This window comes from Papio anubis, chromosome 4 (assembly GCF_008728515.1).
Source record: "Papio anubis isolate 15944 chromosome 4, Panubis1.0, whole genome shotgun sequence".
Taxonomy (NCBI): domain Eukaryota; kingdom Metazoa; phylum Chordata; class Mammalia; order Primates; family Cercopithecidae; genus Papio; species Papio anubis.
The window spans coordinates 177,660,684-177,674,857 of NC_044979.1; the positions used below are offsets into that span (position 1 = coordinate 177,660,684).

Sequence of the window (14,174 nt, forward strand, 5' to 3'; positions counted from 1 at the left end):
GTGCTGGGATTACAGGCGTGAGCCACTGTGCTTGGCGGATCGATTCTTGAGAAAACACCATTCAGACAAAGGCAGGGCCTCCCCTTAAACTCATAACCGCGTCTCCTTTCTCTCCTCCGATTTGAGGGGCAGAATTTGGTTAGGGTCATCTGACCTGTGGGTGTGAAGTCCACCTACCTGCCTGGCATAAAAAGCTGTGCCTCCTTTCTAGGTGAGGAGAAAGACAGACCTGGCTCATCTGAGGTGTGGTTGGGAGGGGGGGACCCAGGTGTGCTGGAAATGAAAAGAAATGCATTCCTGTTTTTCGTCCCAACAGGCAAACAACTTAACAAAAGCATTAGGGCCTGAGACTGGGAGTAAAGAATGCCTTGTCACCATGGCTACCAGGAAATGGCCCCACTTACATATAATAAGGGCTTTAGAGATGCTGGACCATCTGATATTCCAGCCTGGGGCCACATGGGAGGGTGCCCTGGTGTCATTCCTTATACAGTTCCATGAACACAGCTATGGCCAGGTTCTGAACCCGGCTCTGGAAACACCTCTGTCTGCAGAAAATGAGCCTTCTTTTTCTTTGGGGGTGAGCAGAGGGCAGAGGCCTGGCCGTCTTCACTCAGCACCCCTTTGTAACCCAGCACTTAGCACCATGGCTGACGCACAGCAATGTCACATGTGTTAGTGCACACGCTGCCTCACTGCCAGGGGTCACCCCATACCAGTGCTGTTGGGGGTGTTGGAGTGGTCATCTTTTCTTTAGTCCTCAAGCTCCTGCCTGGCAGAGAGCTGCCCAACACCGCGGGGGTGGGGGTAGGGGAAGAAGCAGCAGCAAGAAGGAAGCCCCCTTGCCCTCGCCCTCCCTCTCTGGACGCTCCCTCTCTGGCCCCATCACACAGCCGCTTGAGGCTTGGAGGCTGTAGATTTCCTAGCCTGGGAATCCCAGGATCTGTCGGGTGGCCCGGCAGCCTCACTCGGGCCGTGCAGGCCCAGCCCCCGCGAGTTCGGGACCCGGGGTTTCCGGGGTGGCAGGGGGGGTCCCATGGCGCCTGCGAGGCCTCTGCTCGGGCGGCTCCCGGAACCTGTGCTTCAGGGGGCCTGGTCCACCGCCCCCCGCAGGAGCAAAACAAGAGCACGCGCACCTGCCGGCCTGCCCGCCCCCTCGGTGCCAGCCAATCGCGCGCGCGGGGCGGGGCCGGGCGCGCTGGAGCCAGAGCCGGAGCCGGATCCCAGCCGGAGCCCGAGCGCAGCCCGCACCCCGCGCAGCGGCCAAGCCCGGAGCCAGCGCAGGCTCGGCCCCGCAGCTCAAGCCTCGTCCCCGCCGCCGCCGCCGCCCCCGGGGCATGGCCTGTCTGATGGCCGCTTTCTCGGTCGGCACCGCCATGGTGAGTGAGCGCATCCTTCGCCCGCCGGGATCGGTTTTATTTTCAAGGAGAGCAGGAAACACACAAAGACTCGCACACTCGACCTGACACCCTCCCTGGAGCGCGTCCTCTGGGCGCTGACCCAGGGCACCCTACAGAGGCGCCCGGCTCCGATCGCTATCCCCGCCCCTCCGCCTGGGCCACCTGGAGCCTCGGGATGCCCCTTGCACCGGCCGAGAGCACTGACAAGGCGAAGGGGCCGGGAGTGGGGCGGGGGCAGCGAGCAGCCCTACAAGTGGACCGATGGCCTTGACCTGATGGCCTCTGGGCGGGGGGCGTGGGGCGCTTGGGACCCGGAGTGCACTAGGGACTGGGGAAGGGCTGCAGCTTGGGCTGGAGGGAAGAGGAGCTTGAAGAGGGGGAGCCCTGCGCGCGCGGCTGTGGGCTTGGGGACTGGGGACTTCTCGCGCCATCCCCAGGAACGCTAGGCAAGGTCTGGGGAACCAAAGAGGGAGCTGCCCCCAGAGAGCTGGAGCCTGCGACTGCACTCCCGGGGACAGCCTCTCCCGGACCCACTCGGGGAGGGGGCGGCTAAGGCCCCGGGAGACCCGCGAGGGGCAAGCCCAGATTCTTGCGGGCCGCCTTTCTGCGCGCGCCGGAGAGAGACACGGTGGTGACAGGGACGCGCATCTCACTTCCCCCCAGCTCCGGAGAGGGATGGCGGGGTGTCGGCGAGTTCATCGCTGGACAGTTACTGTAAGTGCTGTTCCCAGGGGTGGTCAGGAATCTCCCTTTCCGGTTTTCTGGCATTAGGAACAAACAACGAACCAATCATCAGGCCCCCAGCCACCCACCTCACCTTATCCTAGGGCCCTTCATGTCTACGCCCCGCACACTAGCATCGTATAGGTAGCTAAAGTACAAATGGAAAGTCTTTCGTATTCCACGCCGTGTATCTGTAGTTACTACCCTAATATTACTTCCCCGAGGCTGTAAGCCCACAGTGCATGGCACGCTCCGGGGCTCACCCCGCCCCTCCCCTGTATTTCATTTTTAGCATCCTGTATTTGAAGTCAGCAGGGCTGAGCAGGATTTGACCGACAGTTACCTCTTGCCTTCAGCTCAAGAGAAAAAAAAAAGTAGCCAGGTTTCTGCGCATGCTCTGCTGTGACAACTGCATCCTATGATTCCAAACAGGTTACTGTAGAACATACGGAGCCTCGCCAGCTCATTATATAATGATTTTGTGTAAACGATAGAATGGGGCCGCAGACACGGCCAGGCGGTGGGTGGAGGAGGGGAGAGCCCGGGCCGGAGACCCGCAGTCTGACTCCCCTCTCTGGGCTGCCCTGTCTTCCCTGCGTGGCTTCTACGTAGAAGAGGCATTGAACAAAACGGAAAAGCCGTTTCCCTCCCGGTGACACTTGCTTTTTCTCTGGTTGAGTCTTTGGGCAACACTTGGAAATTCTGCCTTTTGCACTTATTCATCTATTAGGAAACCTAAATGGGGTTGACCATGGAAAATGAAGGAGATTATTGATGTTAGTTGCAGGTAGAGAAAGTTATTGATCTTATATTAGATGCTAGGTAACTCCTGAATTCCTTTTAGAGCTGCGAAGGTGGCTTGGTGTGGGTTTTGCTATAATGGACATGTAGAAAAATAATGAATCCGATGTTTTAAGGTACAGATTTTTAATACCAAGATTTTTTTTAAGTGTTATATTATGATTTGATACAGCCTCCAGAGCTCAACTGTTTTGTTATCACGTGGAGACAGTCACAGCTGGGCTCATTGTTTTGGAGAACATTATTTTGTTTTGAAAATTATTTTCCTCCCTGAAAACTTGGTACTTTAAAAAAAAGTTTAAACGTTTCTATTCACGCACAGCTGTCCCACCCTGAAAGCACTAGTCTGATGGTAGAAGCTAAGCAGAGTTAGGCCCCAGCTAGTCCTTGAATGAAAGATCACCTGGGAATTCTGGGGGCTGTAGGGTTAAAAGAAAAATAAATTAAAAAGAAAATAAATTCTGGCCAAGTCACGAACAAAGAGCCCTTCAGAGATACCTGGGATCTTAAATTTTGCTTTTCCTTCACCTCCCTGCTCTGGGGTCCATCCTAGTGTGGATCCTCTGAACTGTGAGTCAAAGGAGGTGCCTAGGGGTGAGCCAGGCACCCGGGAGAACATGCTGGAGTCCCTGAGTTCAGTGGGCAGGCAAGGGGTGGCAAATGTTTCTAGTGGGAGGGTGGTATTTGGAGCTGTTCTGGGATTGCGAGTGACCCCCTCAAGTGTGATCTGGTCTCTGGCTCAGTTAAGGGTATGAAGCCTTGGGTGTTTTCTTCTGGGCAGTCGCCTTGAGGACTCTTGGTCAGCGCATTTTCCTCTTACATGCTTAGGATGCTTAGGTGGGTACCAAGGCTGGCAGCAGTGAACCAAAGAGAGAAGACAGACAGCTGCATGCTAACTGTGCTGCTGACTGGCTCCTCTTCCTGTTTCCCGACTTCCTCCTAATGCTGGGAGAAAAAGTTTCTATCTCTGTGTTCCTGGTGGAAATGGAGTGAATGTGGCTCACCATTCACTGTGGGTGGCTTACTGACTGCTAAAGATGCTCCCCAGCTAAATAGGCATCTCTATCTGCCCAGGGTTCAAACTGTAATCACGGGCCACTCTGCTCAGCGCCCAGGAAAATTTCCCATGAACAGCAGCCAGGAACAATCCTAACAGGGTCTCTTTGGCATTCCACATCTATGAATGAACTTACTATGACTTACAATGTATTGTGCGGCACAAATCATATGTGGCCCGGTGCGGGGGTGGGGGAAGGTCAAAGACAATGCTTCAGTAGGATAGGGAAACAGAAGAGTGAAAGGAAAAAATGAAGAGAGAAGATGCATTTGTTTTAATTTTAATGAACTCAGGAGGCTAAGGAGAAACTCGCTGTAACCTACATTGCCGGCAGCTCTCATCCGAGGATGTGTTTCCAGAGAGCTGGTCTATTTCGGACTGACAGGCCACTGCCTCGCATCACACAGTTTTCAAGATTTTATTAATTGGGTGAGGCTGTTAGATGCCATGGAGGGAAGGTGGTCAACTGTATGCATTGCTTTGCTGTTGGTTTATTTGGGGGTGGGGCTGCATGATTTCCCCGGTGTGGGTTTTCCTATAATGGACAGGGGCTGAAAGACGCCAAAACACCCACAACTCACCCGTGGAAGGCTAAGCAACAGTCAAGGGCCGTTACAGAGGCTTGTGGTCTCAGACTTGGAAGCCGCTCAGAGCAGGGCCCCAGCCCGGCCACGCCCTAATCACAGGGTCTTAAGCAAGTCAGACAATGTCTCTGCGCTTCCAATACTTCCTCCGAACTAGAGATGGTCATCCCAGCTCCCAGGGCCCCTGTCCCTGTTAGAGTTGTGGAGGTAATAAGGGGCATAAACTATATAGGCTAGAGTTTAATAGGCACATGGTAATTGCTGGATCAATAAACACTATTGTTTATAATCACTTACCTAGCATGCACGAGTCATTATTATTTAATACTTTACATTGCATGTACTTGATTCTGGCTTCTCTCTTTCTTACTCCCAAATCAGTTTAGTCACCCAGTTTTATCCTCCTAGCCTGTCCCCTTGCCTTCAGCCCCACTACCACCAGCGGATCCAGGCCACCATCACCCCACCTGGCGCACAGCAGGAGACTCTTTCGCAGTTCTGGTCCTATTATTCCCTCAGCGCTCCCCAAAGATCTCTAGATAAAATGCAAAGCCCTTAACCAAGTTGGCAAGCCCTTCCCCCTGCTTGCCCCCTGCTTGTTCTAAAGCCCCCTGCTCTCCTGCCCCCACCCTACCAGCCCAAATCTACGCTCCAGCCCCTGCGTTTCTTACAGGTCTCTGGACGCTTCACTGTCTTGTGCTGGTGGGACTTTGTCTACGCTGTTCCCTAGCAGAGGCCACCAGGAGCCAGCACCCCTCCATCTCACCTTGCTAAATTCAGCTAAGATTCTATTTCTGCAGAAAGACTTTGTCCTGCGTCTCCCCATTTCAGGGTGTGTGTTGCGTTAGATATCCCTTCTGAGTTACCCATGGTATGCTCTCTGTCTGGCTCTTGCCTTGACCTATTCTAATTAGTTGGTCTTCTTCAAAATGAAAGAAGCAGATCATAGGCACACATGGGGAAAATGCACTGACCAAGAGTCCTCAAGGCGACTGCCCAGAGGAAAATAACCAAGGCATCAAGAAGCACAGCTGAGCTTCTCAACAATCCGGAGACACTTATGCTTTCCGCCTGGCTCTCGCCTTGACCTATGGTAATTAGTTGCCTGTTTTCTTGCCTGGGCCAGATCTTGAACTTGAGCTTGCCAGGTCAGGGGCCATGTCTGTCTGTCTGATTGCTGACCCTAGGGCTTTATCTGGTGCTCAGTTTGTCCAGTGAATGAGGGAGTGAGAGAGTGAGTGAGTCCGCCGAGAGTGAGTCTAGCAGAGAAAGTCAGGCCCTTATGATAATGTAGATGGCTGGTGTGGTGGCCATCCACCCTGTATCAGTGTGGGCTTCACCCACAGGAAAGAAGCACCTGTCCCTGGGCTTCAGCAGGGGCTCATACATGCAATGGGTGCCTGGGGAGAGGGAGCAGATGGTGTGTGGCAGCTGGCCTCCTGGGGTGGAGGTGGAGGGGCCCACAATAGGAGAGGAGTTGCTCAAGCCCCCTAGGCCTTACCCTCAACTGCACACACAGCCATCGGGGGTTGCGGGGCAGAGCCCATGTCTGCCAGCAGGATCAGGCAGAACCCAGCACGTTCTGTCTTGACTTGGGCAGCAAGGTGGGGATGGAAACGGACATGGGGAACCAGGCCTAGAGCCCTTTGTCTTTCTCCACAGCTTTGTTGACATGCCCCCTCCAAGGCCCAGATCTGGGGCTTTGGGGGCCCTTTTGGAATCAAAGTGAGCTCTAAACACTTGGGGCAGCAGCATAGGAGCCCAGAAGGCAGGCTGAGGGGCATGGGGCAGCAGCTCCTCCAAGAGGCCCTGCCACAGGGGCATCAGGACCAGCTGGGAGGAGGCTTCGGGGTCGCTCCCTTGGGGTCTGCATCTTATCATCACACCAGACCCCTGAGGAGTGCGGATCGCTTGTCAGACACACATACACCCTCCCAGCTCTGCTTGGGGATGCGGGAACCCACTTACGTGGGCATCCAAGACATCCCACATGCCCGGGACCAGCAGACCAAGCTCAGCTTTGTCAGAGTTTCGCTCAGCACCTTTAGTTTTAGCCACACAGTATTATAGCCCGGGAGCTAAGTTTTGATTTCGTGAAGGCCTTCAGAGGTAGAAGATGCCCGGAAGGGGTGTGTGTGTGCTTTTGGCACTGTGAGATGTTCTCTCTCGACTTGGAAGACAGCAAGAAAAAGCACAGCAATTTGCTCCCCCAAGGTTCTCCCGTGTTTTGAAGGTACCTGAAGCTTATTGATCTGCTCACGGTTGCCAGGCCATTAAAAAAGGATATTCCTTTCTTTGCATGGATACTTCCGAGTTCTTGGCAATCGGTGATACTTCATTTGACTCCCAGAGGAAGCTTTAAAAGCCAATGGTAGCTACAAACGATTAGGTACTCTTATGATGCAACGAAATGAATACCTATATATTTTTTTATGACTCAGATTCTGGGATAACTTCTGCTACTCACTTGATTGTGGGACCTGGAACACGGTCCTTACATTGTCTACGTCTCAGTTTCCTTGTTTGTCTAACAGATTAAAAAATATTAACCATTCCGACTTTTCAGCGCTTTTATGAAGAGGTAGCAAGAGAGTAGGGTTGTAAGTGACTTGGAAATTTTAAATGCAAAATACAAAGGCCAGTCCCCACAAAACTCAGCAGCCCAGGTGATGTCATTGCTCCTGAGACATTTTTATGAGATTACGCGAGAGAGACACAAAACAGCTCAGTGTAAATAAAACTTTCTCGGTTATTTATGTCTCAGGCACCTGGCGTGTCTTTATGGAGGTTTTTAAAATGAGGGGACTGTAAACAGATCATTGCTTATGGTGGCCAGTGTTTTCTTCTTTGAGGTAATGGATGATTCATCGAGTATAGTTTTATGATTCGATTTTATGATTCCAAAGTAAGACTTGTAGATCAGCGTAACACTTTACCTTAAGCATTTTTTAATAGAAGAAAATGTGACAGAGATGACAAATTCCTGTAGGTAGGCACGTTTCTCCTGGGGCCAAAGGCGCTCCTGCAGTGGAAAAAGTGTTGCTATTAATAATCAATGACCCTGAGCCTCATGGTGAATCTCTTCATGTTCTTTCTCTTGATGCAGCTTATAACAGGTCTTGTTGCTTCCTCTGGTTTTTCTAGAATGCCAGCAGTTACTCTGCAGAGATGACGGAGCCCAAGTCGGTGTGTGTCTCGGTGGATGAGGTGGTGTCCAGCAGCATGGAGACCGCTGAGACGGACCTGCTGAATGGGCATCTGAAAAAAGTAGATAACAACCTCACCGAAGCCCAGCGCTTCTCCTCCTTGCCTCGGAGGGCAGCTGTGAACATTGAATTCAGGGACCTTTCCTACTCGGTTCCTGAAGGACCCTGGTGGAGGAAGAAAGGTAGGGAGGGCGGCTGTTTTGTGTATCAAGCTGGGAGGAGCCTCTGAAGGAGGCAACACATTGTTTGGGCAAAACTGGGGTCTGGAAGTTGGAAGGCTGAGCTTCTCTTCCCGATGCTGTCACTGCAGTGGTCAATTTATTCTATTGCTTTCTGCCTGAATTTTCCTCACCTATAAAATGAACAGGTTGGATTTGGTGATCTCAAAGTTCATGGGGCTCTGAAATTCTGCGATGTCATTATGGAGAATTTCACAAAGATTGATGGGTGTCAAAGTGTGCTTGTTTCTGGCACATGCTCAGAGAGTCCTCTTTTGTGGATGCTGTTCATGTCCATCTTTCAAGATGGAACTGTTTTTGAACCACCCAGAGGAAAATGGGAGACAGGTGCCCCCTCCCAAGCGTGAAGTGTAAAAAGTGGCCAGCGACCTAGACTGACCTCTCCAGAGACCCATCTTGAAAGGATTCTTTTGTGGGTGGTCGTGGTGGGCTAGAAAGAAAACTAAACTGTTGAAATGAGCTGTATACATAAAAATAGAAAAAACAGAGAGGATGGAGCTCAGCTCAGGAGGTGTCTGGAATGCCACAAAATGCAGGAGTTTGCCACCAGCTTGTTGCATGTTACAGGGAATTGATGAGTGGTAGTTTGAGTTTTCTCAGCAATCTTTCCTAGCTCTAGAGTTTCAGGGTCTGTGGAGTTAATGCCACCCTGGGTTGGTGTGTTTTTTTCCAGCCTGATCTGTTTCTTCTTGTGGAATTTATCCTTTATCTCCTTCTGCTCCATGCACCCATTGTCTGCTCCTAAGTGGATCAGACAGGTGAGTTGGGGGAGCTGACAGGCAGAGGACATGTCAGACTTCATCAAGAAACCATGGTCCCTAGTTTCTACCGAATCATGGAAAGCAACTTGAAAATCTGGGAGGACTTCGGAACAATACAAATATTCCAGGTACCCCTGGAATATTCTAATATTTTAGGACTTTGAACTTAAAACTGGATTCAGCCCTTCTTTCATTTTGAAGAAGACCAACCAAGACTCACAGTTTAAATTTTTAGTTGTCTTTCTTCTTTTCCTTATTATCTTCTTTTTGTTTTTCTACCCTCTTGAAGCTAAGTCTTTGAGACCCTTGGCACTGGCAGTCCTGTCTTCATTGCATTCACAATTTTAGAGCTTTGACAGACTGGTCCCTGGGACCTGCAAGCCCAGTTGGTGGCTGGGTAACTCTATGTCTATGTTTGCACAACCAGAAACAGATTCAGTACCTTCTCAACAGACAACGGTATAGCATTGTGATGCGATACTTGCATTTTCAGAGCATGCCAGCCTGTTCTGTTAACAAAGCAGCTCTGTGGCAGGCTCAGATGTGGGCCCACTCCTTTGATCCTGTTGAAATTTCAACATAGGATTCTAGCCTTCTCCTTCTCAACTTAAAGAAAGATTTTATAGGAAAATGTATCAAGAAACCAGGACACCATGTCATGTTTTGGCCTCATTTGTCCATATAGACAAATTGTGGCAAAGCAGTGAGCAACATAGAGTGATTCCTGTTCGTCTGTTATGTGTGGCCTTGGAAGTGTTGTCATGATGGTAGAAAATGCTGTGAACAGTGTCTTGTAAAGTGAAGATGGGCTGTAATGCAGAAATGTAGACATATGAAACCTGGTGGCATCTGGGCTTGAAATGTCTTGGCATAAGCCTGGCACACAGCTGTAGCCAGTGTTTGCAAGTGAAGAGTATCACTCCCCTACCCTGTGTGTTTGTCCGTTTTCACACTGCTATAAAGAACTACCTGAGACTGGGTCATTTTTAAAGAAAGGAGGTTTAATTGACTCACAGTTCTGCATGGCTGGGGAGGGCTCAGGAAACTTACAATCATGGTAGAAGGTGAAGGGGAAGCAAGGCATGTCTTACATGGTGGCATGAGAGAGAGAGAGAGAGAGAGAGAGAGAGAGAGACAGCAAAAGAACCCACACACATTTAGATAATTAGATCATGAGAACTCCCTCACTATCATGAGAACAGCATGGGGGAAACCGCCTCCATGATCCAATCACCTCTCACCCAGTCCCTCCCTTGACACGTGGGGATTACAATTCAAGATGAGATTTGGGTGGGGACACAGAGCCAAACCACATCACCCAGTATGTGACTCGTCACCCCTATATTCTCTAAGTGTTTAAACTGATCACATGAATCATCACAGTTAGCCAGCTGGTAATGGCTCTTAGTGAGGGAGGAGCCCCAACTGTCCATTCTTAGAAGCGCAGCCTGGGTGGGGTGGCCACCAGATAGAGACTTGCCCTACAGTAACCTTGTGGGCTCAGGCAGGGGAAGAGCCCAAAATGGGCTCCCAAGGGACCTGCCCATGAGTCAGAAATGGGTGGAGCCAGAGGGGTTGACAGACAGGATGTATCTCGTGTGTTCCAGCTGCTGGTTTCTTGGGGGGTGGGGGGCCAAGGGTAGTTTTGCTGTCTGGCTTCCTCCCCACTGCCCTCCCCAGCCACAGCAGCACCTGTGTCTGTCTTCACTCTCCCTGCTCCTCCTCCCCTGCATGCCCCATCCTTTCCTTTGTTCCTGGTGCCTGCAATTCAGAGTCTAGATGGCTTATCACTCCAGCACACAGAATAGAAGGGAAACTGAGGCAAAGGTGGTTAAGGGACTTGCCCATGCTCCTGGGCTCGAGAGGGGCAGGCCTGGGATGAAGGCAGCAATTTCCAGCTCTGTGCACTCCGACACGGTGGCCACGCCTTGCCTAGCACAGGGCCTTATGGGGTGCCAGGGTCCATGCAGCCAGAAAGGAAGCAGAGCTCTTCCTGGAGACTCTGGTGCCCATAGGGTTTCCTGCTGTTGGTGGTTCGACTGCCATTGCTGAAGAGTTTTTCCTGCCAAAGGGTGCTAGCTGCAGAAGCCCTCTCTGTGCCCACTGTTCTCCCAACACCAGCCTGCTCTTGGGTGCTGCATCCAGTTGGCTCCAACTTGGGTACTGTATTTCCCCAACTAAAAGCCAGGACAATCAATAACAATGCGCATTCAATGTGGATCTTGTGTTGGGGCTGCAGGAGGAGCTGCATCCCACTGGACCTCACCCACACGGGTCGCCACTCTCCTGGTCGGCCTCTGCGCCTGTTGGTCCTCCAAGTCGGCCTCTTTTGCTCCTCCCATAGATGGGTTCCTCCCTCTCCTGTTTTTGTCCCTCTGATTGCTGGCGGTGGTCTCAGTCCCAGCCACACTTAGGTTAGGCCGAGAAGTCAGAGCCCAGCCTTGCTCTGCATTTCTCTCTTCTCACGGTGGCGGAGTTTGTATTTGGCATCATCTCTGTGCGACCCCAAGTGTGACACTGGGTCAGGGGCTACTTCTCTGACTGCTCTCAGTGTATTCATTTTGCTGTCTGTATCAAGTCCATTGTTTTCACCTTTTAAAAATTCAGTTTGATGCATTGAGCGAATTGTAATGATCACGCTGAGGCTGGATGTCCTGGCATTGCTGGGGAGGTGTCTCCAAAGATGAGAAGTGAAGGAGTTTTGAAAGCACCTGGTTCTGGCCTGGTGCGGTGGCTCACGCCTGTAATCCCAGCACTTTGGGAGGCCTAGGCAGGTGGACCACAAGGTCAGGAGTTCGAGACCAGCCTCGCCAACATGGTGAAACCCTGTCTCTAGCAAAAATACAAAAAAAAAAAAGCCAGGCATGGTGGCAGGCACCTGTAATCCCAGCTACTCGGGAGGCTGAGGCAAGAGAATTGTTTGAACACGGGAGGTGGAGGTTGCAGTGAGCTGGGATCGGGCCATTGCACTCCAGCCTGGGGGACAGAGTAAGACTCCATCTCAAAAAAAAAAAGAAAGAAAGTGCCTGGTCCCATGCTTCACAGTAGGGCAAAGGAAACAGGATCTCAGGCACAGAGCTGATTCGCTCAAAGGCAGAGCCAGGGCTGGGACCCAGCTGTTCTGACTCACAGTCCAAGTTCCTTCCCATTACAAAGACACTGGACCACTCCAGTTGTTTCCAGGAAAGACTTTTTCTCACGTGATTTCACCCAAAACATGGTGCTGCGATACAAACTCAACATAGAATGCCATAGCAAAGTTGGGCATTGTGACCAGAATAACTTCATGAAGTCCTACATAATTATTTTAAAGAAGGTGAACTTTACAATTCTTACAAGAAAGGCCATGCAGGAAACAGTAGCGGTATTTTAAAGAAGGAGATGCCAGGCACTGATTCTTTAAAATTTTTGAGCTTGATGATTACTAAGCATTGAATATGGCATTTTAACAAAACATCTTGTATTTTCAATTGTAGTTACATTTTCACCATATGATTAATGATGTCTTTGGAGGGAAAACTAGATCATATAATAGATTCCTAGCAAAGAACGTAATTGTGAGAGGAACTATTCTCAGGAGAGAGGAGTACACCCCAAGGATAATTTCCCCGGCTTCGGATATAGTAATTACTCTCCCTCAAGGAATTCACTCACATAGCTTGTGCCAATGGGACAAATGGCTCGGAACAATACCATCTTTGGTGTTGTCACACAAAGTGTGTTGGGGACAGATCAGAGTGATCTGGTTTAGCTGTTCCTCCTCACCCTTAGCGGCCTTTGCTTCCTACAGAGTAGACACTATGCTGAGAATATTTAGGAATGTGGTTAAGAGCAAATTCACAGAATAAAATTCTTCTTAGGTAAAGATGACGGGGATGAACAGATCTTATTGTAAGCTGCTTTCAGAGCCCATTCACACAAGGATCTCATTTTATTAGGGTGTGACTGGCCACAACGAATAAATGGAATGCTTGGGTACTTGTACACTGCCCATCTCCCAGGAGATCCCGGCGGTTTCCAGGCATAGTTGACTGAATGAGAGCCGTTCTTCAATCCACTTGGCTCACGGGGCTGATTCAGGAAGGATCTGCGTATTCTCCCTGTGGAAAACTGTGACATGAGGCTCAGAGATGTGACCAACGTCATAGGACTGGGGAGGAAGGAACTCAGAACCAGGTCTGTGTGATTTCAGGCCAAAAAGGAGCATAGCAAGTGCTTAGCCCTGACTTGGGCACAAGACTGGACAACCAAGGCACAGCTGTGCCCAGCCCCATGTTATGAAATGGTTTGGGGTTGTCTTGGCTGTAAACTGGCCTTTTAATTGGCCTGCTTGGATGTCAGTGGCCATTGGCCCTTTACAGGGATTTCCTGTCCCTCTGGAGAGGCTCCAGCTTCCCTCTCCTCACCAGGAAGGGGAGGTTGATGTGCATGGCGTGCTTTCTCTCCAACAGGTGAAGCGATTCTCAGAAATCAAATTCACCTCCTAAGATTACCTGGAGGCGAAGTTCAGGTTGAGAACAAACGTAGCCATACCTGGGGCTTTAGACCATTTTATTTCCTATCTGCAGTCAGGCTGTGGCCTCCACATGGTGATGCTCTGATGGAACGCCATGTCACCTCATGCTTTGAAACCCAACCCTCCAGCCTCATCCTTGCCAAAAACCAGAAGGGGTTAAATATTCCGGGCAGCGCCAAGTCAGATTATCTGTACTGGTTTGCTCCTAAGCATTTGGACACCTTTCTCAAATTCAGGGTTGCTTTCTCATAATTTCCATAGCCATTTCACAAGGCCTGTAATGACGGACCATCTAAAGTGCATGGAAGGCACCATTAATAAATCCTTTCAGGAATTCCATTAAGGGAAGACTGGATTCCGACCAAGTACTGGTGACTTGATCCAACCTGCTAGAACAGGGAGGGGAGGCAGCCCAGTGAAAGGCAGAGTGTGGAGATCCTGTCGCTAGGGGGTTTCAGAGGGGCAGGTGCTCAGGCTGAAGGGGGATTGATAGTTCCCTAGCATGAGTGAGTTACTTTGGTGCTTCTTCGAGGCTGTTATGCTAAGGTGGGCTTTCTTGTGGGTCCACAGGACATTTCTTTCAGTCCTTCACCTTTATTGGAGGCTACAGCTGATTCCTGGTGCAGTGTGGTGGCCCCAGGCCACTTGCAGGGATGGCTTGCTTGAGGCTGGGGCATTGACAAAGAGGAGCCGAATGCCTGAGTCTGCCTTGGGGAATTCAGAGGACTGGAAAAACCCTTCTTTTCCCTGCTGCTGCCAGTTCCTAGGTTCTTAGTGGTGCCCGGGGTGGGTAGGCGGGCTGCCACTCAGGCCCTGAGGGGTAGCATTCCTTTGGTGATGAGGTCTTCCGGCAGAGTTCTGACCCCTCTGCCTTACAGGGTCCCAAA

The 14,174-nt window shown here is 50.8% G+C and overlaps 1 protein-coding gene across 5 annotated transcripts in view; it reads left to right on the forward strand.

Annotated features, from left to right (window-relative positions):
* The first annotated feature begins 1,211 nt into the window (after positions 1 to 1,211).
* ABCG1 (ATP binding cassette subfamily G member 1) overlaps positions 1,212 to 14,174 on the forward strand; it is a 79,757-nt gene continuing 66,794 nt past the window's right edge. For 2 of the 5 annotated variants that reach the window (XM_003895450.4, XM_003895449.4), the window contains exons 1-2: positions 1,212 to 1,379; positions 7,710 to 7,953. In XM_003895450.4, coding sequence (XP_003895499.1) covers positions 1,338 to 1,379; positions 7,710 to 7,953 — 286 coding nt within the window. In that variant the 5' untranslated portion in view covers positions 1,212 to 1,337. Of the gene's footprint in view, positions 1,380 to 1,705; positions 2,115 to 7,709; positions 7,954 to 14,174 lie in introns of those variants that run through there. The other 3 variants (XM_021935483.2, XM_021935484.2, XM_017956426.3) reach the window with 3 other exon arrangements.